Source organism: Lutjanus erythropterus, chromosome 4, assembly GCF_056507025.1.
Source record: "Lutjanus erythropterus isolate fLutEry1 chromosome 4, fLutEry1.hap2, whole genome shotgun sequence".
Classification (NCBI taxonomy): domain Eukaryota; kingdom Metazoa; phylum Chordata; class Actinopteri; order Lutjaniformes; family Lutjanidae; genus Lutjanus; species Lutjanus erythropterus.
This window is the reverse complement of record NC_139320.1, coordinates 19345679-19371555: the sequence shown is the minus strand read 5'-3', so window position 1 is coordinate 19371555 and position 25877 is coordinate 19345679. Positions and strand designations below refer to the sequence as shown.

Sequence of the window (25877 nt, the reverse complement as noted above, 5' to 3'; positions counted from 1 at the left end):
TTTCCTTATCATATTTAAAACTGCTCAGTACAATTCATTACCCTGCGATGCAAGTAGAAAGCTGTCTCTTTATTTCCAAGTCCTCTAAGTTACATGGCTCATTAGCAGGTGAGGATGCTGAGATGTAGCTTTAGCCTCAGTGTAGCAGCAATCAATACGTATTATATTTTAAGACCCCTTTTTGAGCCTTCTCATTTTAAGCTGATTTTGGCTAAATCAAGGCCACAACCAGCTGGAAATGAAAAGTCTAAACCTCAGGACCCACTGTTTCAAAATTGACCTAGAATTTTAAGTGGTAAATCTGTTCCGTCATCGCTGTAATCTGCATATGTGCCAAGCTAGTAGTAGTAACTTCACTAACTGTAGCAAACTTTCAATACACATCATTATAATACATAATAAATTAAATTACATGTATGTATGTATGTATGTACATGTATGTAATATTTCCACATTAAAATGTCTGAACACCCTAGCCATATGTCATATATTTCATTAAGGTGTGTCAGATATTTTCCCAAATATTTCCAACAATGTTCAAATGCAGAGACATCTGTAATTTATTAAAGATAATGGTGCCTTTTTTCTGATTGCTGTTGCTAGCTAGTTGCTAGTTGTTGCTGATTTAAAATGAGGTCAGTGTGGTAGGAAATGCACTGAAAATGCATGTATTTAATAAGTTTGTTAGAATTAAGGACACAATGCACTGACAGTATAGCATTTTAATTACATTATTCTTCTTATTTTTTTAATCAAACTGAGAAATTAAAAATAAATGACATTTCAAGGAAGTCATTTGTAGGTGCTATTTCAATTAAGTCCTATTTAATGTCTTTCATGCTGTAATTAGATTTTTCAAAGGGATACAAAGCTGAACCAAGTGATCTGGACTCTGCACATTTGCCAAGCAGTAAACCCGCAGTCTGGTGACATCGTTTCCTGCCATTTGGCTGGTGAATAGTTGCAGCACTGGGCATGAAGTCACTGCCCCGTCCTCAGTGATGGCACCGATGAGCTCATCGCCTTGGCAGAGGGCAGAAGCTCCTGCTCCACGCCCTCCTCCAGTGCCTTTGACCTTTCTTTCATTGGCTGCGACAGACTTACAGTTTTATTTTACAGCCTTTGTTCTTACGTTGTATAGGCTGAACAACAATTGCCTGCTCCATAAATTCACTCTTAATGTCTCTCGTGAGGTTGTGATGGTGCTGTGTCTGCTGCAGAATAATATTTTATTCTACAGCTCTGAGTAGACTATTACACACTTTCTGCATCACCAAAGTTCTTTTTCACTTTCCTCAATAACACTTTGGTCTGCATAAATATGGGTGTCCTCTAGTGCCTAATGTGGTGTTTTCTGAAGCAGTTAATGATAATTGAGGTCCTATGAATGCACCATTCAAGAGTAATTGAAATTTGCTTGAATCTGTTACGCTGGTGTACTCAGAGAGGAGGCGACTGTCCTTCCTAGTGCCCCTATGTTTGAAAAATGCTGCCCTCTAGAGTTTACTTCAAATAGACAAAATATGAGTAAGAGCCCTCTAGTGTGCCTTTTCAGTGGAGAAAACATGATTAAGTGCCCTATAGAGTGTCCTTCCAGTTGACAAAACATTATTAAATACCCTCTAAAGTGCCCTTCCAGTGGACAAAACATTACTAAGCGCTCTCTACAGTGCCCATCTAGTGGATAAAACATGATTCAGTGCTTTCTAGGGTTCCCTTCCAGTGGACAAAATATTAAAACATGCCCTTCCAGTGGAGAAAACCAGAGCAACCCAGAATTCAAGACAACATGATGAAACACAACTTTGGACCCACTGGTGCTCCATTGCATGCAGCTGATGCCCTTTCTTTTTTTTCGCCCCTACCACTCAGACAGCCTGAGTACGCCACTGCTTTGTTATGTGTAAATTTGAAAACAAATTCACGGATTTATTTCTAGGTTTCCTCAAAGCTCCTTGACCTGAAATCCTTCTTGTTATAAAATGCAGAATAAGAGTATGTACATCTCTTTTTTCTCTCCAGGTAATGCCGAGCCACATAACCAATCCTGGAGATGCCGAAGAGAAGAGATATTCTTGCCATCGTGTTGATCGTGTTACCCTGGACTCTGCTCATCACTGTTTGGCACCAAAGCGCTATAGCTCCACTCCTCGCCATCCGCAAGGGTACGCAGAGCACTGCACTCCACCGGCAATATCAAACCTGAAGTGGGTCCTCGAACCTAACACTACACTTCAGGCATAGACAACAGGCCGTTCATTTAGAGGCACTCAGTAACCATGACCATCAGCTTCATCAGAGCTCAATAACACTTGTCCAGTCATCGTAAACCTCATCAGTGTGGACTGTTTATGTGCATGATGAAGACTTAGAAGTTACCAGCACGTGTAAACTCTCATATATCTACAGAGTACTTTAATCCCACATATTCAGTCTGTCAGTTGAATAGAATGAATTGTTCCGCTCTTTCTAATCTGCATTCAGGTTGATAATAACCTGCTCAGTTATGAAACAATGTCCTTTCACAGCATTCGCAGCCTATCCACTCACATGCCTTTGTCCATCAATCCATATTTTCTTCTTGTTGTGACGCTCGACTACACACAGCATGTACTATAAAGCAGCATGTCCATCATTTGTTTTATCTATTAAGTTTTAAATTATTCCCCTGTTTCACTCGATGGATATTAATTCCAGAGTGAGTTTAATCGGCTATTTGAAATCGCAACTGTCTGCTTGTTTAGCTTTGTGGAATGTCTCTGCATCCGTGTGTAATATCACGTTTGCACACCAGTCTGAGTCATTAATACACATACTCATGAGCCTTGCAATCATCCCCCAGAGACCACAGACCCAACAGTGTAAAATGTCAAGTATGCTGGAGAGTAAACAAACCCAAATTAGAGTGACAGCAAATCAATCGAGCTCTTTGCCCTCCTCTTGTAATGTCATGTATGCACATACAGGGGTTAACAAACAAAACAGGTTCACATAAATGACCCAAGGCAGTCTGGAATCAACAGAAGTTACTAATTGTAGTAAATGAGCAATATGTAGCCATTCTGTGTGCAAAACTGATTACTGAATTCCAACTATGGAGTTGTAGCATTAGACTGTATATTAAATAGGTAAGAGATCCTATTTAATGTACAGTCTATGGTTGGAGTGAGTTGTTTTCCTCCACCCCCTCTGTCCCAGACGCTCGGGCAGGTTGCAGGTGACAGTCAGAGAAAAGAATGCCTAAAAAGATGCACTGTTAAATATATTTTCCTCACTGAATTCCTACTTATGGAAACTGTGTCAACAGTAAATGCATACAGTGATTTTAATATCTTATGGGATTCAGTGAAGACACAATGAAGTATAACAAATTGTTTTTTTTTTTGCGAGTGCTATCTGACCCAGCTTTCTCACAGGCTTCCCTTTGTGTGCTCTTAAAAGAGAGAACATGGAGGTTTTTTGGCAGCATGCTAGCTGGCAGCCTCTGTCGAACATCTGGCCATCAGCAGATTGTGTTAATCTATGTGCTGCAGAAAAATCCTCCTTATGTTGGAGGTGCGAATGGAGCTCGGGCACAACAGTGACAAAGACTGCCATTAGCTTAGCACAATGAAAAGAAATTAACAACCTTAATGATTCTGTAATCATATTCTATTCATCATGACCACAGCATTGGGCCCAAATATCACAGCCTCCACCGCTGGAGTCAAGTGTCAGCTGACTGATTCACCACTGTTTACATGCAAGTCATGAGTAAGCAGTCACGTTGTTCTCACCTAAACATTAAAAAAAATAATAACCTTCTTACAGAAGACAGGATCAAGAAAAGGCTAACACTGTGGTGCCGTAGCTGCTGGGAGATTTAATCATTAATACCAAGGCTGTAAAATACACAGCATGACTACAAAAGTTGATTAACCAGACATTGCAGTCTGTTGCACTGGCTTTATGTACCACTCTAAAATGAGTGAGTCTTTGTCTTTATTAGGATCCCCATTAGCACCAACATAAGCACTGGCTACACTAATAGATACCACAACCACATAAACACAACAAACGTTAAAGCTTATCTCTTAAATTTACAATAAAATAAAACTGAATAAGCAAGATAATGTAGAGAAACAAATTGTCATTCAGTACAACATACATTAAATCATGAACGGAATTATAAATCCATCATTATTAATCCAGAAATCATAGAAATGTGATCCTTTCATATGCACATACATTCATAATTATTCATAATAAATATATAATCAGAATGACCTTAAATAATATTTATCCATCCTGTGCCTCTATGTTTCCTTAAATAACTGTAAATATTGTTCTAACAACATTTTTAAATGATCTTTAGTGTCCTCTTGAACAATATACAATGGCAATGAATTCCACCTGACCATGGCTCTGTACATGACCGTTTTCTGCATCATACCTGTTATTGCTGAAGGTAGAATAAACCGTCGTTCTGTTACATATCATGTTTGACAACTGTGTCGAGCCAACTGAGAGAATAAACTTTCATTTAATATTTTTGGTGATCGTGTCAACAAAACATTCCTAACAAAATTTAACAAAACAAGTGGATCTCTGACTAAAAGTTAGCCAACCCAGACTGTCATGCATGTCTAATACGTTAGTTCTGTAAGAACACTGTAAAGCACAACATGCTGCTTTATTCTAAGCTACTTGTAATTTTCTTAACTCCTTCATTGTGGCACTAGACCAAATCACAAAACAATAATCAAGCTGTGACAGAACTAAAGCATTCAAAACTTGTTTAATGAGTATCTTTAAAGAACAGCCTGACAGTAGCAACACCCAGTATAAACTCTTTCTCTTCACTTTTTTAAAAAGTAAGCTATAGTGTAAAACTGAGTCTGCACGCCAGAAGCCACTCCTTATAGCGGTTTAATGGTATATCACTGTCACATGACATTTCGGGCCCCAGCCCTTCATCAGACATGAACAAGTGACGAGACACTTCCCCATGCATATGAAATGGAGTCACCTGACAGGTTATGTGATTAATATGTCATGCATAGTGGAAATACATCATAAAAATATACAAAACTTTATAAAGGGGTCCATAGTACACTTAAAAAATACAAAAATCAAGCAGGTAAAAAACCTGTATGGCCCAGAGCATTAGATTAAACAAAAAGCCTGCAACTAAAATTTCAACAGGCAATGCAGCACACTGACTTTATGCACTGAAAAAGTTTCTTGTGAGTCTTACAACACTTCGTGTGTTATGAGGATACAAATACAACACCGTATTTAACACTGAAAAAAATATCTTACATGTTTTCAGACAGGCAGATCTCCAACAGGATATTTTCCAAAAAGAAAAAGTTGAGACAAATCAAAATTTCAAGGCAACGTACTGCAATAGGTTTTTGAGTTTTGAAATAAAAAAAAAGTTCAGTCACAGTGAGCTGTGAATTTGTCATTATTTGGGTGCCTTAATTGCAAATATTAAATATTAGCCAGTATTCACTTCTCTTCAGTTAGTTTATGCATTAACTGTTTCAACAGATTTTTTTTTTTTTTTTTTTTTTTGGGGGGGGGGGGGGGGGTAATAAACTCAGACTTCAAGTTTATCTAAAGAAGAAAAGTAACAAAAAAAAAAAAAGTAGTTGGTAAAACTTTTTCAGAACTTAAGACAATAAGTTGGGTTGAAAACTCAAAAATCTATTGCCTTTAAATTTTTAGGTCTCTCAACTTTTTCATTTTTGTAGTGCAATAACCAAATGTTATAAATTATTACTTTGGTATCCCTGCTGGAATACAGAAAAACAAGCAGTTTTCTACTTGTGTTGTGAATTTTTCAGAATCTGTAAAAGACAAAAGGTCTGCACACCGCACTGATAGCTCCCAGCTGCTTTAATTGAGCAACGTTTCGATCTGACAGAGATCTTCGTCATGGATTGATAAAGTGCCTGCCGCAGATCTCTGTTAGATCGATTTGAAAAGCTGGGAGCTATCAGCACAATGTGCAGAGCTATTGTCTGATTTTTGCCTTCAGTACCTGTAAAAGTTTTTTGGATGTGCATCCCCTACAGCCATAAAAGTAGCAACCACCAAACCACCACCTGTATGAGCAGAATGGCAAAATAATCTCATCAACCCTTTTCAACCCTTGGACTGATTTTTGCAGGCTTTTTGTGGGAGGATTGTTGCAGCCTCAGATGCCTGATTTCATGGCAGTTATTTGAAGAAATTATGAGAGCAAGCAAAAATTGCAACAAAAAAGTTATCTTTTCTTTCTTTATTTTTTTTTGTATAATTCAGAAATCAAAGGCAACTTGTTCCAGGGAGAATAAAACCACATTCTGTTCAGAGTGTTCGGAGTAACCTTATCAAAAAGGCACTGGATTACAAAAATTCTATCAAAATATACTTTATTTTTAAATGAAGGAGTGCCCTTGGGGTGTATTCCACAAAAGCAGCAAAATCTTTGTGGAGCTTTGGAGCTCGGTCAAAACATCAAGCCAAGAATTATAAAATAAAAGTGCACAGAGCGCTGATGAATGCCCATAACCAATGACAAACCTTGTTTTCTTGTCAGTATATGTGACAAAATAAAACAAATAAAAGTGCAAAAAAAAAAAAAAAGTAAATACTAAATCATTTACAGCTGTATGATGTTTGTGTGGGGAAACGCTGTGATTGGTGGAACTCACAGGAAGCTGTGACAATTGGTCAGAGCTCAGGTTGCAATGATTGGATGAAATTGCAAGGTTGGTCTAAATTACTGAGCCAGAATATCTCAGTAGTGGAGTTCTGACCTGGTTTTAATCGTAACAACTAAAAGTGAGGTCAGACACAACACAGGGACAAAACACATTTAAATGTGAACACTAGGACTTCCAGATTTCAGCCAAATAAGTAAGCCGTGTTTATTGCAGTCCAGCAACACAGCAGCTGTAAGCCAGGGGAATGGAGGGCGGTAGAGAGTCCATGGTGGAGTCTGAGCATAAAAACAGGGCATGTCGACTGGATCCACAAACCAACATTTTTCTGTCTTTCTAAAGAAAAGCCCAAAGGCAACGCTGGGGGAATAGAAAGGCTCATCTCTCCCCTCCCTTTCCCTGCACTGTCTCTCTGTCCATCAGCTGTGTTATCCTCTCACGGTGCCTGCTTTCACTTTTTGCAGCCTGTCACCACCTAGTAAAAGAGATCTTTATCATTCCAGAGAGGCTTGCAGTCCGCCACCACCGGCTCTCAGGTACACTTTACCCCCATTGGGTTTAAGTCACCTGAGGCAAATATACAAAGGGCAGCCCAAGGTTGCACTAATGCCTTACATGTCTTCTTATCCCCAAATCTGCAGATGATGGTGTCGAGGGCAAGAGGGAGGCAGGCGGCCAGGCGCAGGACTCCAAGGAATACTGTGCCTCAGATAAGGACATTGTTGAGGTGGTGAGGACAGAGTATGTGTACACGAGGCCTCCGCCCTGGTCCGATGTGCTGCCTACCATCCACATCATCACACCCACGTACAGTCGACCAGTGCAGAAGGCGGAGCTGACACGGCTGGCAAACACCTTCCTCCACGTTCCCAACCTGCACTGGATCCTGGTGGAGGACTCGCAACGGAGGACGCCTCTTGTCACGCGGCTCCTCCGAGAAACGGGGCTGAACTACACCCACCTCAATGTAGAGACGCCCAGGAACTATAAGCTGCGGGGTGACACTCGGGACCCCAGAATTCCCAGGGGGACCATGCAGAGGAATCTGGCCCTGCGGTGGCTGAGGGAGACCTTCAATGCCAACAGCAGTCAAGCTGGGATCGTCTACTTCGCTGACGATGACAACACATACAGCCTGGAGCTGTTTGAGGAGGTTAGTGCTGCTGTATTTCATGAAGTTTTACCAACTCTTTTGAATGTGCTGAGTGCTTGTAGATGCAGCTGAATTAGTTTCATTGTTGTTGCTTAAGTGTTATTACAGACTCCTGTGGAACTACATTTACAAATGGAAGTCCTGGCCAGTTTCATACCATAACCTCAAGCTCCGCCATCAGGGGCTCAGGCTCAGCCCAGGGCTCTGGGAGGGCCCACGCAAAGGTCTATGATTGACCCTTAAATATGATTAAGTACAGTACTTACTGACTTACATCACTTAAACACATTTTAACTTGGTCATCTGACACCCCTTCTTCCCCTGTTATTGTGAAAATGGTGCGGTTCATGTGCAGAACCATGGATTTTTTAAGAACAGGATACTGGACACAAAGATGGTGCCTATTATTCTTATGAGAATTGCTCAATTGCTGCATACACCAAAAAAGTTTTCTTGCTTTTGAGGTTCCCGCTCAGCCCATAGACTTTACATTGTGATGATGTCACAGATTTTTAAATCACTTTTCTTGGCTCTAGGAAAGTTTTACAAACATAAAACCTCCATGCAGAAACAAAAAAAAAAATCATAATAGAAAGAAATATTATTGACCATGTTTGCATTTCATGGTGTCCTGTCAACTATTTTACAGACATCTCAGGACGTCTCTTCAATAATTGCTGCAATACGAAGAGTGGCAACTGGCCAAAATTTGAAGCAAGGCTGAGAAGTGACACCGCTTCCAGTTCCTACTGTATACATCAGTGTTTAGATCACATATGTGCTGCTGATCTAAAGCAAACTGACTAGCTCAGTCAAAATGCCTCACCCTAAATCAGGAGCTCAATAAAGAAAAACTAAGGTATGGAGATAATAAGACCATGAAGAGACAATGGCCAAAAAAAGTGTGCAGAAGCAAATAAGGCAAAGAAGAGGAGCTAGCAAATAAAACCAAGCTAGCTTAATCTCTAAGTAATATTAGCACATTCACTTAATCAGATATGAAAAAACACTGCTGCACTGCACTTATATAAGGCTATTATTTTGCAACCTGTTCATGCTGGATAAAGTGTGGATGAGGGCCCATTTTGGAAAATGTTGTCCCCCTGTACATAATTCCTCATGGCTGGCCTGCCTCTAGCCTTAACCTAACTTCTAAACTATTTCCAATTTTAAGTGTAAATATACGTCCAAAGCGTACCTGTCCATAATTATTTGCGAGCTTACACTGAAACCTAATCTTTCTGTTTTGTTCTTACCAAATATCGCCTACTCTGCACCACTATTGATGACCCTCAAGCTCTGTCCACCTTTAAAATGCTGCACTACTGATGTCCACTAACAATTTCGAAAAACAAACCATGTTCAGAGTGCACGGTGGGTAATTCAGGAGGGGCCGGGAGACTGAACCATTCGCAGCAAAAACACGTAGGCCAGTTGTTTATGTCCGTTTAAAAAGCTCAGCAGCCAACGCAGAAGTGACTGGAATTGATGAGGAGAGGCAAAAATCAGGCAACTCTCGGCAATATATTGTGGTCATTTTGTGCAAAGATCCATTAAATTGAAGCTGCACTTTTAGATAGGCTCCATCAAGGTTGAGGCAGACAAAATATTATACCGCGCCGTCAATTTTTGTCTCTGCATGGCATAAATATTTGTTATAAAAAGGAATATTTAGTACTGTACACGTATATTGCTACTGGAATTGTATTGAATTGGGAAAAAATACATCTACATGCACAAATGTTAATGTCAACTTAAATTGCGTGCTTTCTTGTGGATATACGTACCTCTTATAAAGTGAAACATAAAATATACTGTGTTATAAGGCACTTCCGAGAGCCATATACTTCAGGCATCTGTGATATGTTATGTAAGAGGGGGCTGAACTATAAATTCCCAGTTACTTGAAGCATTTTTTTTAACACTTAACAAGCACAGTCGAGATGTGGAGCTGGTGGAGAGAGGTTTGGGCATGTAATCAGTACATCTCAGGCCATCCATCTTGACATCAGTTGAATTACCTGAGCGGACACGGTCTAGGTCCTCTGAGTATTAGCCTCAAGTCTTGTTAGTAGTGCAGACGGGGTCCGTAGTAAATGGAGCGGCGGGTATTGACGGGGCCTGTCATTACCTTTCTCTGGGAATCAGCCGAAGTGCTCCGTCTCCCTCCGAGGCTCTCCATCACCTCCAACAGGCCTATTTATGGGCCAGAGTAACGGCCCTGAGGGGGAGAGACAGAGAGGGAGGTGGAGGGGGAGGGACGGAGACAGAAAAAGAATGAGAGAAAAAGAGAAAGTGACAGTCGGATAGACAGAAAGCAGAGAGTTGACTGCAACTACATTATAGTTTGCTGACACTGTGGTAAAAATTCAGTAGTTTGCTGACACCCTAGTAAATATTCAGTGTCTCAACAGCTGGAAGACAGATAGGTGTTTATGCGACTCCTCCAGTGTGGAGACAACGTGGAGGGAGTGATGTGACTTTCTCCTGGTTAATCTGAAGTGAGCTAAGTCTTTGATTTGGAGAATTTACAAAACGTTTTAAATCTAATTGTCAAAAAAAAGGAAACTAGTTAGAGCTAATCACATGTTGATGAGCTTCTGGCATCAAGGAAAACAGATGTTAAAATTAGGTGAGACCAGAGACAGCTGTAACCCACAAAATCTTTTTTACTTTGAGCAAATTTGTAATGCTTTGAGCAAAATTACACAAACAACAAATTGTTTTCATAGAAGTTGACGGTAATAAAAAAAAAAGGGTTGTATGAACTGTATTGGCTACAGTAGATGGTGGTTGCATAACCCTCAGTTAGAAGATGCAGGGTCAGGAGTCAGGGGTCAGGACCAGCAACAAAAGGTATTTTAACCACTTTTAAAGGTCTACCTAAATAAATTAATATCTGTTTAAGTGTAGGCTAGATTTTGAATATTTTCACTGCTTTACTTTGCCATCAGACAGCCTTTTCTGATGAGAAACAGCTGTTACAGAAACCAAATATCGCTCTTTCCAAACCCACCAAACTCCATAGGCAAAATCAGTAATTCTACATCACAGAAAACAGGAGTTGCTGGCCTGTTGCTGCTTCAATCTGTTATTTTTTCTGTGTTATTTTGTGATTTCCATGTTTTGAAATGACAGTTTGGATTCACCAAAGTCACACAATTACACAAACAAACACATCAGGGCAGCATTAGACCAGCACTTCTTCTGTTCAGTGAGGTAAAACTACTGATTTTGCTTATGGAGTTTGGTTGTTTTGGAGAGAGAGTGATATCTGGGTTTTAAGTGGCCACTTTAAATCATCCTAGCTATCCCATTAAAGGAAATAATGTCAGAGCCACATACTTAACAGCTTAAACACATGCAGGGATGGTTATGACATGTTTACATGGACTTTTTTTCATTTTTAATTTATCAAATGAATTTCTTTTTCAGTCAAAAGTGAAACTGTTGCTTATCCTCCATGTAATGAATGTTTCTATTATTTTTTTTTAGATTCACAGCACATCTGTGTATAGGTTGAGATTAGTGAAGACAGATGGTCAATGCAAATACTCTCTACTCAGAGAGTACATCGTTTTCGTTTCAGTTACAGTGTGATGTTACTGCCGTGTGCACAAAATCAGGGGCACTTCCACAGAAAGTGAAAGCTGCACTTATTTGTTGTGGCAAATAGTTGACACAGCCAGACACATAGACGGTACACTTCAGGGCACACAAAAGTCTGCCACAGCAAAAAGTTCTGACTGGAATTGTTTTAACTAAACTTACATCACATCTGCTGCCAGAGAAGTCAGGGCCACAGATTGTTATTGTTGCCACCTGTTCATACACACAGTAAAAATACAACCTTAGTCTTTCAGTGGCACATACAGCTCTTTATTAAATGCATACTTTTTAGGCCATGCCTTAATGAAAACGAAAAAAAAAATCATGAAATATTCATATCTCACAGTCAAAGTACACCACCCTGTAAAGAACTACATGAATAATTGAGACTTAATAAGAAACTTTTTGGTTTCTTCCTAAACCACAAAGTTACTTAGTAGCGTGTGCTATTTTTAAAGGATCAGATTTAGTGGTGTCTAGCAGTGAGCTTGCAGATTGCAAACACCTCGTCTCCCCCTCCGCTTCCAAGTGTGTAGAAGAACCTGTGGTGGCCATGAGACTAACAAACGCTCTCAGGTCTAAATTTCAGCCTTTAAGAATAACTGCCAACAATTTCAATCCAAGAGAACAGAACAACCACGTCATCAGAAAGTCATATTGAGAAAATCACATTTTTATTCTGATACTTTGACTCTTGGTGCTTTCATAATATATTTACACTCAAACATCTGTAATGAAAACATCACAATTATATAATGATTGAAGCTATCTAATTGATATTTAAACATTAAAATTGATTGAACAATGTTGTACTGAATCATATGTTCAACAAACACTTGGAATTTAGATAAACTGTAAAAATATATTTTTAATGTATTTTTTTAAGAATTTCAATCAGCTTTAGAAAACCTAAATAACCCCAGCATTTTTCTTGTTTTTGGACAAAGACTTAAATCCACAGACTCCTCCAGTATTGACAATGGATGACAGCTCTGCTGAGTTTCATCCTGTCCTGCAGCCTTAAGGACTGATTAATGTACCTGCATGCCTCCCTGCCTTTTTCCTCTGTTAAAATTTGGGATTTCTCTTCTTTGTGTTGCCTCTCTGACTATTTTGAAACACAGCCACTTTGTCTCTGAGAGCGTCTATGTGAGTGGAGCAGGAAATACAGCCTAAACAGACACATTGTATTCACCAGAATGGGGCGAGAGGAACTTTGTTGCATTTTCATTTGCCTGGGTGCCAGCAGAAGAAGGATTTGTGATGTTTTGCTCTAGCTGATATTCCCACCAGAGGCAGCAGGCGGAATGCTCATTTTCACATTTTCAGTATAGATGGGAAAGTGACAAGCCTCTTGACATCGCCTGCAGAGCGCCTGATTTATACTTCCCTCTGATTTAAGCGGTACGTATATATGTCAGGGAAGCAGGCAGGTGACGTTTGGGTAAAATGGGTTGATGGCTGCACTCAGATGTGGCCTGGCTACAAAAAAATGGCCAATACAAGCTTTAGGAAGGTAATTAAAGGTCCAATGTATAAGATTTATGGGGATTTATTGTCAGAATATGGCTGAAATGGAATACAATATCTATAAGTATGTTTTCATTAGTGTATAATCACCTGAAAATACATGAGGGCAGGCATACGTCACATCCCTGACTTGAGAGAAACCACGCGTCCCTTTGGGTTAAAACAAGCACTGTAAATGTGCTGGTAATAAATTTGAAAAAAAATTAGTGGCACCATGCCTAAAAGCTGCTCCATCACATTTGCACATCAAGCAATTAAAAAAAAAACAGTTTACAATTTTCTTTGCTTCCCTAAAGATCAAAGGGCAGTGAAAGAAGAGATCTATGGCTTCAAGCCATTCTTAGAGAGGATGAAAACTGCGGGACCCGGGAATCTAAATATACATATATCTTTCGCAAACCTTTCATCGCAGGTTTGTTTATAATCTTACTGAATAAGTGACATAAGCACAAACAGCCGGCAAAATATAGACAGCGGTTTCACTTTGCCACAAATATAGTTAGTTGATAGTGTGTATAGATAACCACATCAGCAAAATGAAGTGTAACGGCAGAAAAAGTGACAGATGTCTGAAATACATTACCCGGAGATTGGTAGGTGTATGTGACAGGTTTGTCCACTTTGATGGAGGCAGACTGAAAGAACACTCAGCAAACCCTATTTCTTTGTCTGCATTTTTGTTTTTCCTATACAATGATGCTGATTGTTGCTCATTAATGTCATAATTGTTTACCTGACTGGTGACAGGATTTGGGCTGCTAACACTAAAACCACGACTACTAAATTGGTACACACTTCAGAATTTGCATTTACTGCTTGTCAAAGCAAAGTACCTGGAAATAGCATCTTCTATGGAGGTTGCTTTGTTATGTTGCCATCTTTCTACTGACAGAACAGAAAATCCAAAAGGTGGCTGTAGATAGTGGCTTTTGCTTTTTTGCGTGAAAAATATGTGCAAAACAATCTGCAAGCTCACCACCAGATGCCACTAAATTCCACACATCTGGTCCTTAAAAGGAGCTTCTCAGCAACCAACGACAGTTTTTGAGAACTAGGTGTTAATATAGGAAACGCTGAAATAAATACAGCATTGCTAACAAAGCACACATAGGACACATATCAGCCAGAAAAACATGTAATCCTAATAAAATGATCACATGGACACATGCATATAAGCCCCCGATCTCTACTCCACCATTAACACCCAGAGCTCATTAAGACCAAGCATTCTGCCAAATGTTATCTGGGTGCCTGGTTGGCACAGTCGTTGTCCCTAAAGCTCAAGTCCACAGATTCCTGTAAGCCCCCAGCTTGCCTCATGCTGTTTACACCCTGCTACTCTCTGATCCCCTGGACTGACCACACAGCAGCAGCCCATCAAATCACACAGCAGTCTAACACAGCACCTCATATGCAAATACATATTTAAAATAAACAGTGTATGCCAACACGTGCTAACAAGCTACGGACATTTTCTATATGCACTCTATAGTATCATATATTATAAACACATGCACTAGCTACCATACTGTACTGCGAGGCACCAGCATCATTATTTCTGCTCCATTGGCTCTGCTGTTTCCAAACCTTCCTCTTCCCTCATTGTAAAAACGTGTCTTTTATAACTGCAGCAGCTCTTGCCCAAATGGCAAATACTCACTGAGAGGCAGACAAAGAAAAGGGCGGTGAGATCATTTGAAGCTGGAAGATTAAAGGACAAAAAAAGAGAGCAGGGGACGGCGGTGCTCTACCTTAAAGAATCTCCGCAGCCAACCAGCGACTAGAGCCACTTGCTCTAATGGCTTGGCTCCTTCAAAGCCTCTTGGCTCTGTCCGCTTTTACTCTCTTTAAAGATGGTTGTGTCTAATTATCTCATTGTAGGGCAGCTGTTGAACAATGTGTGTGATCTGCTTTTCATCTAACAGTGTGTCAGCTGCACACGGCACCGTGGCTCAGTCAATATTCACCATCTTTCAGAATGAATAATGGCCACGGCTCTAAAAACCCTCCGTCCACGCTCTGTTGTAACGCTGGCAGCTGATGCTCAAATTCTGTGTCTCACTGTCATGTACGCTTTCTCAGATGACTAATTCACCCTCTTCCTTCTTCCATTTCTCTTCCTGACTCTCCTCTTGCTAGATGAGATCGACTCGGAAAGTTTCAGTGTGGCCTGTGGCCTTTGTGGGTGGCTTGCGGTACGAGTCCCCTAAGGTCAATGCAGCTGGAAAGGTCTACGGCTGGAAGACGGTGTTCGACCCCCACCGGCCCTTTGCCATTGACATGGCTGGCTTCGCCATCAACCTGAGGCTCATCCTCTTCAAGCCACAGGCATATTTCAAGCTTCGTGGGGTGAAGGGAGGCTACCAGGAGAGTAGTTTGCTCCGAGAACTTGTCACACTCAACGACCTGGAGCCTAAAGCAGCCAATTGCACTAAGGTAATTTCATTTTTTTTATGTTCGCTGCCTGACTTGAGCAGGTAGCAGTTAAGGGATTTGCTGAACGGTGAGGATGGTAAAAACTGATTTTGTAGGAAACAAATCTGCTGTAGCCAGGGGTAGAGGTATTCAGTACTTAAATGCACAGCGTTTTATTAATTTCTGCCACTAGGGGTCTTCAACACCAAAATAATAACAAATGACATAGTCTGATAACAATGTGGCATAGTGTGGGATTATGGGAGCTATTGCTATTGAAGTTCACGGATAATTAAAGTTTTATTCATATTATGTTTGTCGCTTGTCACCATCTTCCTTTCTCACTCCATATCCTGTTTCCCTGGATGTTGTAGCTAGAGGCAACCAAAGGACATGCACTGTTACCTCTAATAATTTTATAGATTTCTATGAGATTGAACATGGTTGGAAACATTTGGAATAATGTACATAGACAGCTCAACAATATATATGTAACATATAGAGGGAGTACAAAGCAGCACCTTAATAACCTCACATACAGCAGCCATACCGACATGTACCCTGTTTCTGGTGAATGGCTGAAGCTAAACAGCAAGCTACAAATGAGGACAAAGTTTTAAGTATTTCCCAAGTGCTGTTAAACAGAGCAAGAATTTTTTTAATGCAGCTTTGCCGAAGACCCTAGTTTTATTTTGGATACTTACATTATTGTACTTTGCACACAGAAACAAAATTATTTCACAAAAAACAAAAACTACCAGGATCAAAATTATTAGCCCCCCTGATGTTATTTGTCAATTGTGTATCCTTTTTGCTGGCTAACAGCCTGCAGTCGTTTGTTTTAAACCAGTCTCAGACACGTCTCCTGAGGAATCCCAGCCCATTCTTCTTTTGTGAATCTCTCAATCTTCTCCAGAACTGATGGTCTTCAGTTCACCTCACAGATTTTCAATGGGATTCAAGTCAGGGCTTTGTGCAGGCCAGTCAATACGTTCACTTTGGTCTTCTGGAGGTAGTTCTTCACCAGGAGCAACGTATGTTTTGGGTCGTTGTTGTGTTGGAAGACAAAGTGACGACCCAGACCCAGTTTTGCTGCTGACTGCTTGAGGTTTTTCTTTCAAAATCTTCACATATCCTCCTTTCTTCATGATTCCTTCCACCTTGATGAGATTCCCAGTTCCAGACACACTGAAGCATCCCCACAGCATAATACTCCCACCACCGTATTTCACTGTGAGGACGGTGTTCTTTGGGTTATACGCTTCTCCCTTCTTTCTCCAAACATCAGCAACGTCTCAATGGCCAAAGAGCTCTAGTTTCGTCTCAACTGACCAAGTATGCATAATCTTTCTCCAGGTTGTCCTTAGCATACTTCAGTCTGGCTTGAAGTGTCTCTTCTGCAGAAGTGGAGTTTTTCTTGGTCTGCAACCTCGCAGTCCATTCCTGTGCAGGACTCTAGTGATTGTCTTCTTTGAGACTACAATTCCTGACTTGGCTAAGTCATTCACTATCATTCACTAGTGTCTTGGCAGCTGTTCAGGGGTCTTTAGACATGTCTCTCACTAGTTTTCTTTCCAGAGTCTTTGAAATCTTTTGCTTCCTACCTCTGCCAGGCTCGTTCTGTACTGTGTGGCTCTTTTTAAATTTCTTGATGATACTTCTCACTCCAGTTCTTGACACTTGGAAACGCTGTGATAACATTGTATATCCTTCTCCTGCTTTGTGAGCATCAACAATTCTTTTTCTCAAGTCTAAACTGGTTTCTTTTGTTTTTGGCATGATGCTTTCTCAAGTGACAGCTCAAACCCTTACTGAAGTTTTTATACTGTGTGTAAATTGGAAGATAACCCTCAGTTTTTAACTGATTTTATAAGCTTAGATAATTTTGTCCTCAACTGTATGTGCTTGCCTATTACCTGAATGAGAAAAAATTAAGTTGCGGCACAATGTGGGCCAGTAGAGGGCAGTCTTTCCTCTGGTCCTAATTAATCCCAGTGCAATGACGAGGACGCTGTGTTGTATAAGATGGCGTCCTTCAGATCAGACATGAAATGGAGGTCCTGACTCACTGTGGTCATCAAAGATCCCACAACACTTATCACAAAGAGTGAGGGGCTCTCAGGTGCACTGGCAAAATTCCCAACCTGGCTGTCTCCATCTGGCCACCTAATCATACCCCATTGTAATTAGCTCAAAGTCTCCCTCTCCTCCTCAAGCTGATGTGTGGTGAGCATTCTGGTGCACAATGGCTGCTGTGCATCGCCCAGGTGGGTGCTACAGATTGGTGTGGTTGAGGCAAGTTTTTCCACTTCACCGTGAAGTGCTTTGACTATCGATAATAAAGCACTACATAAATGTAATCAGTTATTATTAGAACTTGCAAACAGGTGATAAAACCTTGAAAAAATCTTGTTAAATCTGTCCTGTTTGTAAGTGCTGAAGAACCATTTGTGTAATATGCATTTTACCAATAATTTAGATTCAGAGGAAAGAAAATGGCAAGAAACCAAAATTGTTTTTTTCACAGTGTTGAAATCAGGCCCCCGACTGAATGTCACCCACAGCAACAGAGAGATATTATGTTTTCCTAAGTTATTAAGTTATGTAATAGCAAACTTTGTTGCTTTATGTTTCTAACAGTATTGCAGGCACACTGCCTTGATGAAGCAAGAAACCATGCCACTCATAACCAGAAACACAACGAGGATGTGTGAAACTGTGACTCATCATAAACAAATTAATCAAGATAGAAACCACTTCTAAAAGTATGGTTCTTTTATAAGATACAACACCATGAATCATTGAGGGAATAGTTTGATATTTTTGGAAATATGGTCCTTCACTTTCTTGGCAAAAGATTTATAATTTTTGAGGTGCTGGAGGGCAGATTCTGATACCTTTGGACAAGCCAGACTTGCTGTTTCCAGTGTTTTTGCTAAGCTAAGCTAACTGGCTAGTTCCTGTAGCTTTGTATCTAAATGGTCTGCATTTTACATTGCACTTTTCAAGTCTACTGATGACTCACAGCACTTTACAACTGCATGTCACATTAAATCGCACACACATTCACACACCAGTGAGGCAGCCATTGAACTTAACTTCTTAATCTTGCCCAAGGACACTTTAACATGTGACTGAAAGATCGAACCAATCCCTCAATAAGTGGAGTTACTGCCTGAGCCATGGCCACCTGCAGATATAAGAGCAATCAATACTACTCGGCGAGAAAGCAAACACACAGGCTATTCCTTTAAAATAATTTCCTTATTATAAGGTGAAGCTTAAAAGCTTAATGCTCTTGTAACATCTCATAACTGTTATTAGGAACAAATTAGCTTATTTTCCTTGATCCCCAATCCGGGCAACACATTATATCATAAGTTTTGATGCCTAAAATTTACTTGATTAAATGGAGAGTTCACCCCAAAATCAAAAATATATATTTTTTCTCTGGCCTGTAGTGTAATGTATCCATCCAGATTGTTTTGGTGTGAGTTGCAGAGTTTTGGAGATTATCAGCCACAGAAATGTTATAACCTGGTAACTCAACATAATCCACACACCTTGTTGTGAGTAGTTTCATGTAGGAAGTATACTCTTTCTTCTACAAAAAAAAAAAAAAGTCCCTACATGAAACTGCTCACAACAAGGTGTATGGATTATGTTGAGTAACTGAGTCATGATTTCTGGAAAAAGACATTGCTGTTGAGTTTTTCAAATTTATTGTTTTTTTTCATGCTTTGAGCACCAAAAGTCAAGTGCCATCTAGTTCCATTATACTGGAGAGAAGTCAGACATCTCTTCACGCAGTATCTCCAGCACTTCAGGCTAGAGAAAATTTCCTTTTTTTTTTCATTTTTGAGTGAACTGCCCCTATATGTTCTGGAAAAAAAACAAGACAAAAATCAACATATGCATGAAGCCACTGATTTGCACATCATCCCTATAAATTTCTGAGCAGAAATTCCATGAAAACATGATTACTTTCTAATAGTCGGAGTATAAATTTGTGTAAATTTATTGCTGAAAAGTTGGATATCATTGATTATATTTCTACACTGCCCACATAGAGATGTGTTTCAGTTAGAGGCTGGAGGCTAGCAGGAGCAGCAGCAGCAGCAGCAGCAGCAATGTTCTTCTCTATGCCAAATCCACCATTCCTTCTTACAGCCCTCAGTCTGGGTCACATCACTAAGCCTCTCTCTGGGCGAAGGAGTCAGCCAGAGGGCTTTAGCTAGCCAGTATCCACACCGCAATCACCCCTGCACACACATACACACACAAAGAGAGATTGAGAGAAGGGAAAGGAAGGGAGAGGGAGATACTTTCAGCCAGCTTTTTCTCCTGCTCTCCCCTAGCCATTCAGAGGGGTAAATGAAAAGAGGGGATTCAGGGAATGGCTGAGAGAGCGGAATTAGACTTGGGGTGGGGGAGCATGGGGAGGCAGGGACGTCAGACTGATTACAGATGAGTGCAGGGATGGACAGAAAGGCGGGAGGAAAAGAGGAATCAAAAAAAAAGGGGAAAGTCGTGCATGGGCATCTCTCTTCCTTATAATCTAGCACTTCAGATGCGAGTGTAACTATTAACCTCCCCCTACACCTGAGCAAAGTGGGAGTGGGCCCCTGGCACATCTCAAACACGCCCTATGCATAATTCATGGCCGCCGCCACGATGAGATGAAAGGAAGGAAGGTTCCAACACAAAGGAGAGCGGGGAAAATGAGTTCGACACTTTCTTTCTCTCCCCCTCCCCTGTTCGCCTCGCCATCCTTTTCCTGGATGTTTGTCTGGTCTCTGGGGCCAAATGAGCCCAGGCTAAAGACTCCATAGCACAAAAGCTCATGCCCGGTAGAACTGTAGTGCTGCTGCAATGGCAAAAACCTCGCATTTTGAGTCAGCTGTCTGACCTGTGGAGGTAGCCATTATTCTATGGTCTGGAGTGGACTTTCCACAGCCTGAGCCGAGAGGGCCGTGTCATATTTGTAAGATAACACACTGCCGTGGTCTCTCTTCACTCCCTTCTAATGCAGGGTTCACACTTGAGTACCTTTTTGCTGTACATGGGACATGTTGGATGTATAACCAGAAGTGACTGTGCTGAAGAACACGAGACAGAGTGCAAGCTGAAAGGGAGAGTACACTGAATGAGTGCATTAAGGGATCAGCACATTACTAACGTTGCTGTTGTTGTTTGTGTTTTTCCCACCAGATACTTGTTTGGCACACGAGAACAGAGAAACCTGTGCTTGTAAACGAGGGGAAAAAAGGATTCACAGACCCCAATGTGGAGATTTGACCATTTCCCCTCAGAACACGGTAAATGAATCATTATTTAGACATTTTGAAATACCTTCTATTACAGACCTGGAGCCTCATTACAGAAACTTTCCATCTTAAACCAGTAAAGGATGACATTTAGGATATCTTGTATTGCAAAAAAAGATGGCGGCACCACTATTGTTAGGTCTGTATGGCAATAATAATGAAGATGGACAACAACATGAACATAAAATATTAATGATTACATTTCCTGGACCATGTATTATATTAATGTGTATTTATCAACTCCCAAGATGATGAATTTTGAATTTGATCGACATGTAACATCTGTTCAAATCTTTACAGTAGGAGGATAAGATAAGATTAACTCCTCCAACTCATCAAAGCTAAAACTTAACGCTCATCTTTTCTTCATAGAAAGCTAGCTAGCCAGTGATGAGCGATCTCTTGTCGTTGTCAAGGATACTCCTGTATTCTAAACAAAGACTCAGTCCTGACAGGACGAATGCTGATTTAAGAATCAAGTTTACATTTGTAGTGAGGTTTTCCTAAGTTAGGATAAGATACAAAGTTGAGATTGGATACATCCATGAGTTTAGGAACTGCTTCTGTAATAGGAGGAAATTTTTCTGTAACGAGGCCCCTAAACCCTCTGTTCTCCCTCAACAAATTTCCTTCAGAAGGGTAAATGTAAATGTCATGTTCATTTTCAACTGATTTCAGCTAGACTACAAAAAGAGCAGGTGTTCTTATTTTCCCAGTACTTTGTACACAGATTTTTTAATGTGATTTCTTTTAAGGCACAATCACAGCAGCTGTTGTTCATTGTTAAATGTCACCTGTGAAATAAACGGCTTCAATTAACTTTAATTAAGGCTTAGCACTCCTTCTCAGAATATCTTAATCCCTTTCTATTGCAGGTCATTGGAGCTGCAGAGGAAGAAAACGTCCAAGTTTCTTGATAAGTGCAACCAACGCTCATGTCTTAATCATCAGAAGAAAAAAAAAGGAAATGGGGGGCCTTTGAAAGAGGATTTAATCCTCTTGACTGAATCTGACATTTTTGAAATATGGACTGAAACAGTACAAATGTATCATATTAAAGCACAGATTAGTAAAAGGCGGCAGCCGTTTGCTGGGACCGAAGTGCAGAGGAGACAACGACATGAAGGACACCTCACAGGGTCGGGCATGGACAGACGTGACCTGCACCTTCATGGCCCGCTGAGGACAACCTAACAACAAAGAGACAGCACAATATGAAGAGCATACAGCCAGCGGATTCAACCAAACGAGCAGGTTACAGAACATCCTTCACCTCAAAAAACAACAAGAAAACACACACAAAAAAAATGGAAATAAAACACATATTGTCTGGATCTGCACATGAAACAAGAGGGAAATTCCACATCATCAGCCTGGAAGAAAGAAAAACACAAACTCCAAGGACAAATGTGTCTCTTGTGGATTTTCCTTTGAGCAAACACAAGCATAGAAAGGGAAGGAATGTTCTTTTGATAACTATGAAATGTTTGCTTTAATTTAATTTAATTGGTTTGGGTGTTCACAGGCACTTGACTTGCTAGTTCTATTCTACTGACTTTTACCTGCATTTACTCTTGGGTTATCATCGTTCATTTTATAGTGTCATTATAACTCATGCATTTAAACCAACCAACCAACCCCCCCCCCCCCAATACACTTAAAGAGAGACTGCTGTTTGAAACATGCCCCTTTTGTTGTGCTCGGGAGCTGAAACATACAGGACATGTAAACATCAAAAGTCTTCTTAGCACTTAAAACATGCACACACAAATGATGTTCCTCTGTGGCAACACGTGTAAATAGTAATTCAACATGAGAATAATCAGATGATTAGTGACAAATCTTGACAAAAGCATTGTAACTACTGTATTTATAGGTTTAAAAAAAGTCTTCTCTCCCCCCTCCACTGGTGAATTCCTCACAGTGACACATGACAAGGCACAGGTTCACTCTAGGTTCAACACATGGGAAGAGTAATAGCACATCACCAACTTTATTTCATAACACACAGACAGGAGCTTCAAATCAGCTACATGGTGGACTCACCAATGCCGGCCTAATTGCCGTGTAAGCTTTCACATTGAGTGTCATTCTTGACATTGTGGGGGAAACAGTGTGTCATTTCAGTGGGTTATTAATATTTCCCCTTGTCTATGCACGCTCATGTACACGAGCCGCTGGTTAACAAAGGTCAGCTGTGTGCAAGTACAAAAAAAAGAGCAGGATGAAACAGCAACAAAGCCCAATAATTTGGTTTTACTATTGTAGGATTGTCAGTCCCTCTCCTCTCTACAGAAAAAAAAAAAAAAAAAAACACTTTAATGTGACGTGAAGGAGATAGAATTCCCTAAAACACACATTTCAATACCCAGGCTACATCTGCTGACTTTTAAAGGGATAGTTTGGATTATTTGATGTGGGTCTGTATGAGTTACTCATCGATAGTCAGTATATTAGCTACAGTTACGGAGAAGCAGAAAGGAATATCAGCATGGAAGTTCAGCAATGAACTGCTGTGGACAGGATTGGCAATAAAAGATAATTTAGCCACTTCAAAATAGGTCCACCTGTCCACCATCAGTTTACTTTGTATTTAGGCATGAAAACACCGACATATAGGCCAAACTTCATAGGCGAAAGCAGTAATTTTACCTTAAAGAACAATGGAGTTGCTGGTTGTCCTCTGCCTCCTTCTGTGTCTTTATGTTACTGTGTGACTTTGGTGAATCCAAACTATCTTTTTAAAATGCCAAAGTCACAAAATAACACAAAGAAAGTAACAGATTGGGCAACAGGAGGTCAGCAACTCCTGTGTTCTGTGAGGTAAAATTACCGATTTTGCCTACAGAGTTTGGTTGGTTTGGAGAGGGCAGTATTTGTGATATATAATGGCAGTTTCCCATCAGAAAAGGCTTTGTGATGGCAAAGTAAAGCTGTGAAAATATTCTAAATATAGCGTACTCCTAAACTTGCATTGATTTTGTAGCAGCAATACATTGCTGAGCTCCTGTGCTGGTACTCCCCTCTGTTTCTTCAAACTGGGGGTCTGCTGGTCATCATCTACTGTAGCTAATACACTGACAATCAATTAATACCTCATACAACCCCACTTCAAATAATCCAAACTATGCCTTTACTACAACCCACCTTCAAACATCTGCTGTAAGTTATGAATAACTGACTGAAATAATTTATGCATGGCCCTAAATATTTTGTTTTTCTTGACCAACTTTGGTTTCCACTTAGGAAATGAGATGATAGATGCTACTCTGAATTGACAGCAGGCTAAAGAAAAGCACAACAAAAATAAATCTTATTTTTGCTAATGACTGGGTAGCAACGTTGACGTGTTGTCTACAGTATCGTGGACTGGATGTCTGTATTTCATGGTTTCTTTTTGTATTAGTGTCCATCTGCTGTACATTAACTGGATCACAGGAGAGAGTCACGGCACCTCTAATGATAGACATCAGTAGCTGCAACGCCGTACGGCTGAACACTGTAACAAAGTTATTCGACACCTCGTATAATAGAATCTCTCCTCGACTTGATAAATCATCCGTCTAGTGCAATACACAGTGGTGGTTCTTATCTTACATTGCCCGGCAGAAGTAGCTGGAGATAATTCAAACACTGAGCCTCTGTACTGTTGCCAGATTATCTCCGTGCACCCCTCAACACCCCCCTCCAACACACACACACAACCCAAAATACACTGCTGCAGTATGAAAACTTACAAAGACGTTACAGCCTCTTGGGCTCATCAGCCGGAGAAAGCGTGTTATTACATACAGTATTTGACTTTGAATATGATAAGATACACACTCAGACAATGGCTGCATTGTATCTCTCATCAAACTGGCTGTTTTCATTGACTGCATGATAATTACACTGCACAGGGATCGGCCATGGAGATCACAGACTATCTTTGGATTTGTTCTATTCTTCGACTTGCCTCCCATTATTTATTAAAAATCAAATTTAATATATTTATTTATGTATTTATTTCAAGTGTGGATGTGCAATTTAAATCACAGCGGTGTTTGCCCTTGAATCTGTATTTTTCAATTGCTCTCTAAAAAAGCATGCGCACATATGGTATACTGTAAACATTGGTTATCATAGAGATCAATAAAAGTTTAGTGCTACCAACAGGCAGACACACACACACCATCCTCTTTATAGCATTACTGTTTAGTCTACTCAAATGGTCATTATCCTCTTCTTAATTAATTAATCCACCTGAGTTGTTTTTAGCACTAAAACAAATTAAGAGTTGTAGTCCAAAATGGAAAAAAAAAAGACTTAATTTGAACACTATCCTTTAAAAAAAAAGCAGCATAAATTGTTTTCATTATGTGCTAACAAGTATTCCTGAAATTGTTGTATATCATTTGTGGTGTGTCCTGAAGCAGCAGAACAATTCAAAGGGCTTCACCTTGAAAATGATGTTGTTACAACTTTGTCTTGAAAAACTCCGACAGATGACGTATTAAGCAATATCTAATACTCACACAGAATTAGTCTACTAGAACCAACCTGCGTATACATCAACTTTAGCAGTACAGATTATTCAGTATTTAATGTCAGTTAATGAGCATTACCCTCCGAGGGCTTCTCTTCTCTAAGGCACAATACACTTTACACACAAGTCCTACCTTCTCATCATCTCCACCGTCATCTTCCAGCCTCATGTGATTCACATTTTATGCATGTGACTCTTAAGGTTGTTTATTTGCCACAGCGATTCTGTCTCAGAGAAAGATGTTAGTTGAATCAAGAGAAATAAATAACTGAGAAGAACCTCAGACGTGCTGAAGTCTTGTTTCTGTACGCTGGACGTCTTTACACTGTGTGTTGTGTTGTACTATGTGTTTCTGTACTGAGATATCTGACATTCTTGGCCTGTGGGAATGCGTGAAGAGGCACGGTACTTGCTCAAATGCATATTGATGAGAGCTTCACGCTACAGTTGTACATAGTACATATTTCACCACCATCAAAATTGTGAGAAATATTTAACTATTCTGCACAAACTTCTTTGATATTATCTTGAATTCACAGTGTTTTTTATAAAACTTTGACTGGATTGGGTTGCTACAGCAGTTCAAGCAACCATCAATAAGTTTGACTCAATACCTTCATAAGTTA

The 25877-nt window shown here is 40.1% G+C and overlaps 1 protein-coding gene across 3 annotated transcripts in view; it reads left to right on the top strand.

The window, feature by feature from the left end:
• LOC146328301 (galactosylgalactosylxylosylprotein 3-beta-glucuronosyltransferase 1) overlaps nt 1–23034 on the top strand; it is a 108240-nt gene extending 85206 nt beyond the window's left edge. For 2 of the 3 annotated variants that reach the window (XM_084717226.1, XM_084717227.1), the window contains 6 exons: nt 2023–2165; nt 7157–7228; nt 7334–7845; nt 15124–15420; nt 20611–20717; nt 21602–23034. In XM_084717226.1, the coding sequence (XP_084573352.1) occupies nt 2054–2165; nt 7157–7228; nt 7334–7845; nt 15124–15420; nt 20611–20697 (1080 nt within the window). In that variant the 5' untranslated portion in view covers nt 2023–2053 and the 3' untranslated portion in view covers nt 20698–20717; nt 21602–23034. The remainder of the gene's footprint in view (nt 1–2022; nt 2166–7156; nt 7229–7333; nt 7846–15123; nt 15421–20610; nt 20718–21601) is intronic. The other variant, XM_084717228.1, reaches the window with a different exon arrangement.
• The last annotated feature ends 2843 nt before the right edge of the window (nt 23035–25877 follow it).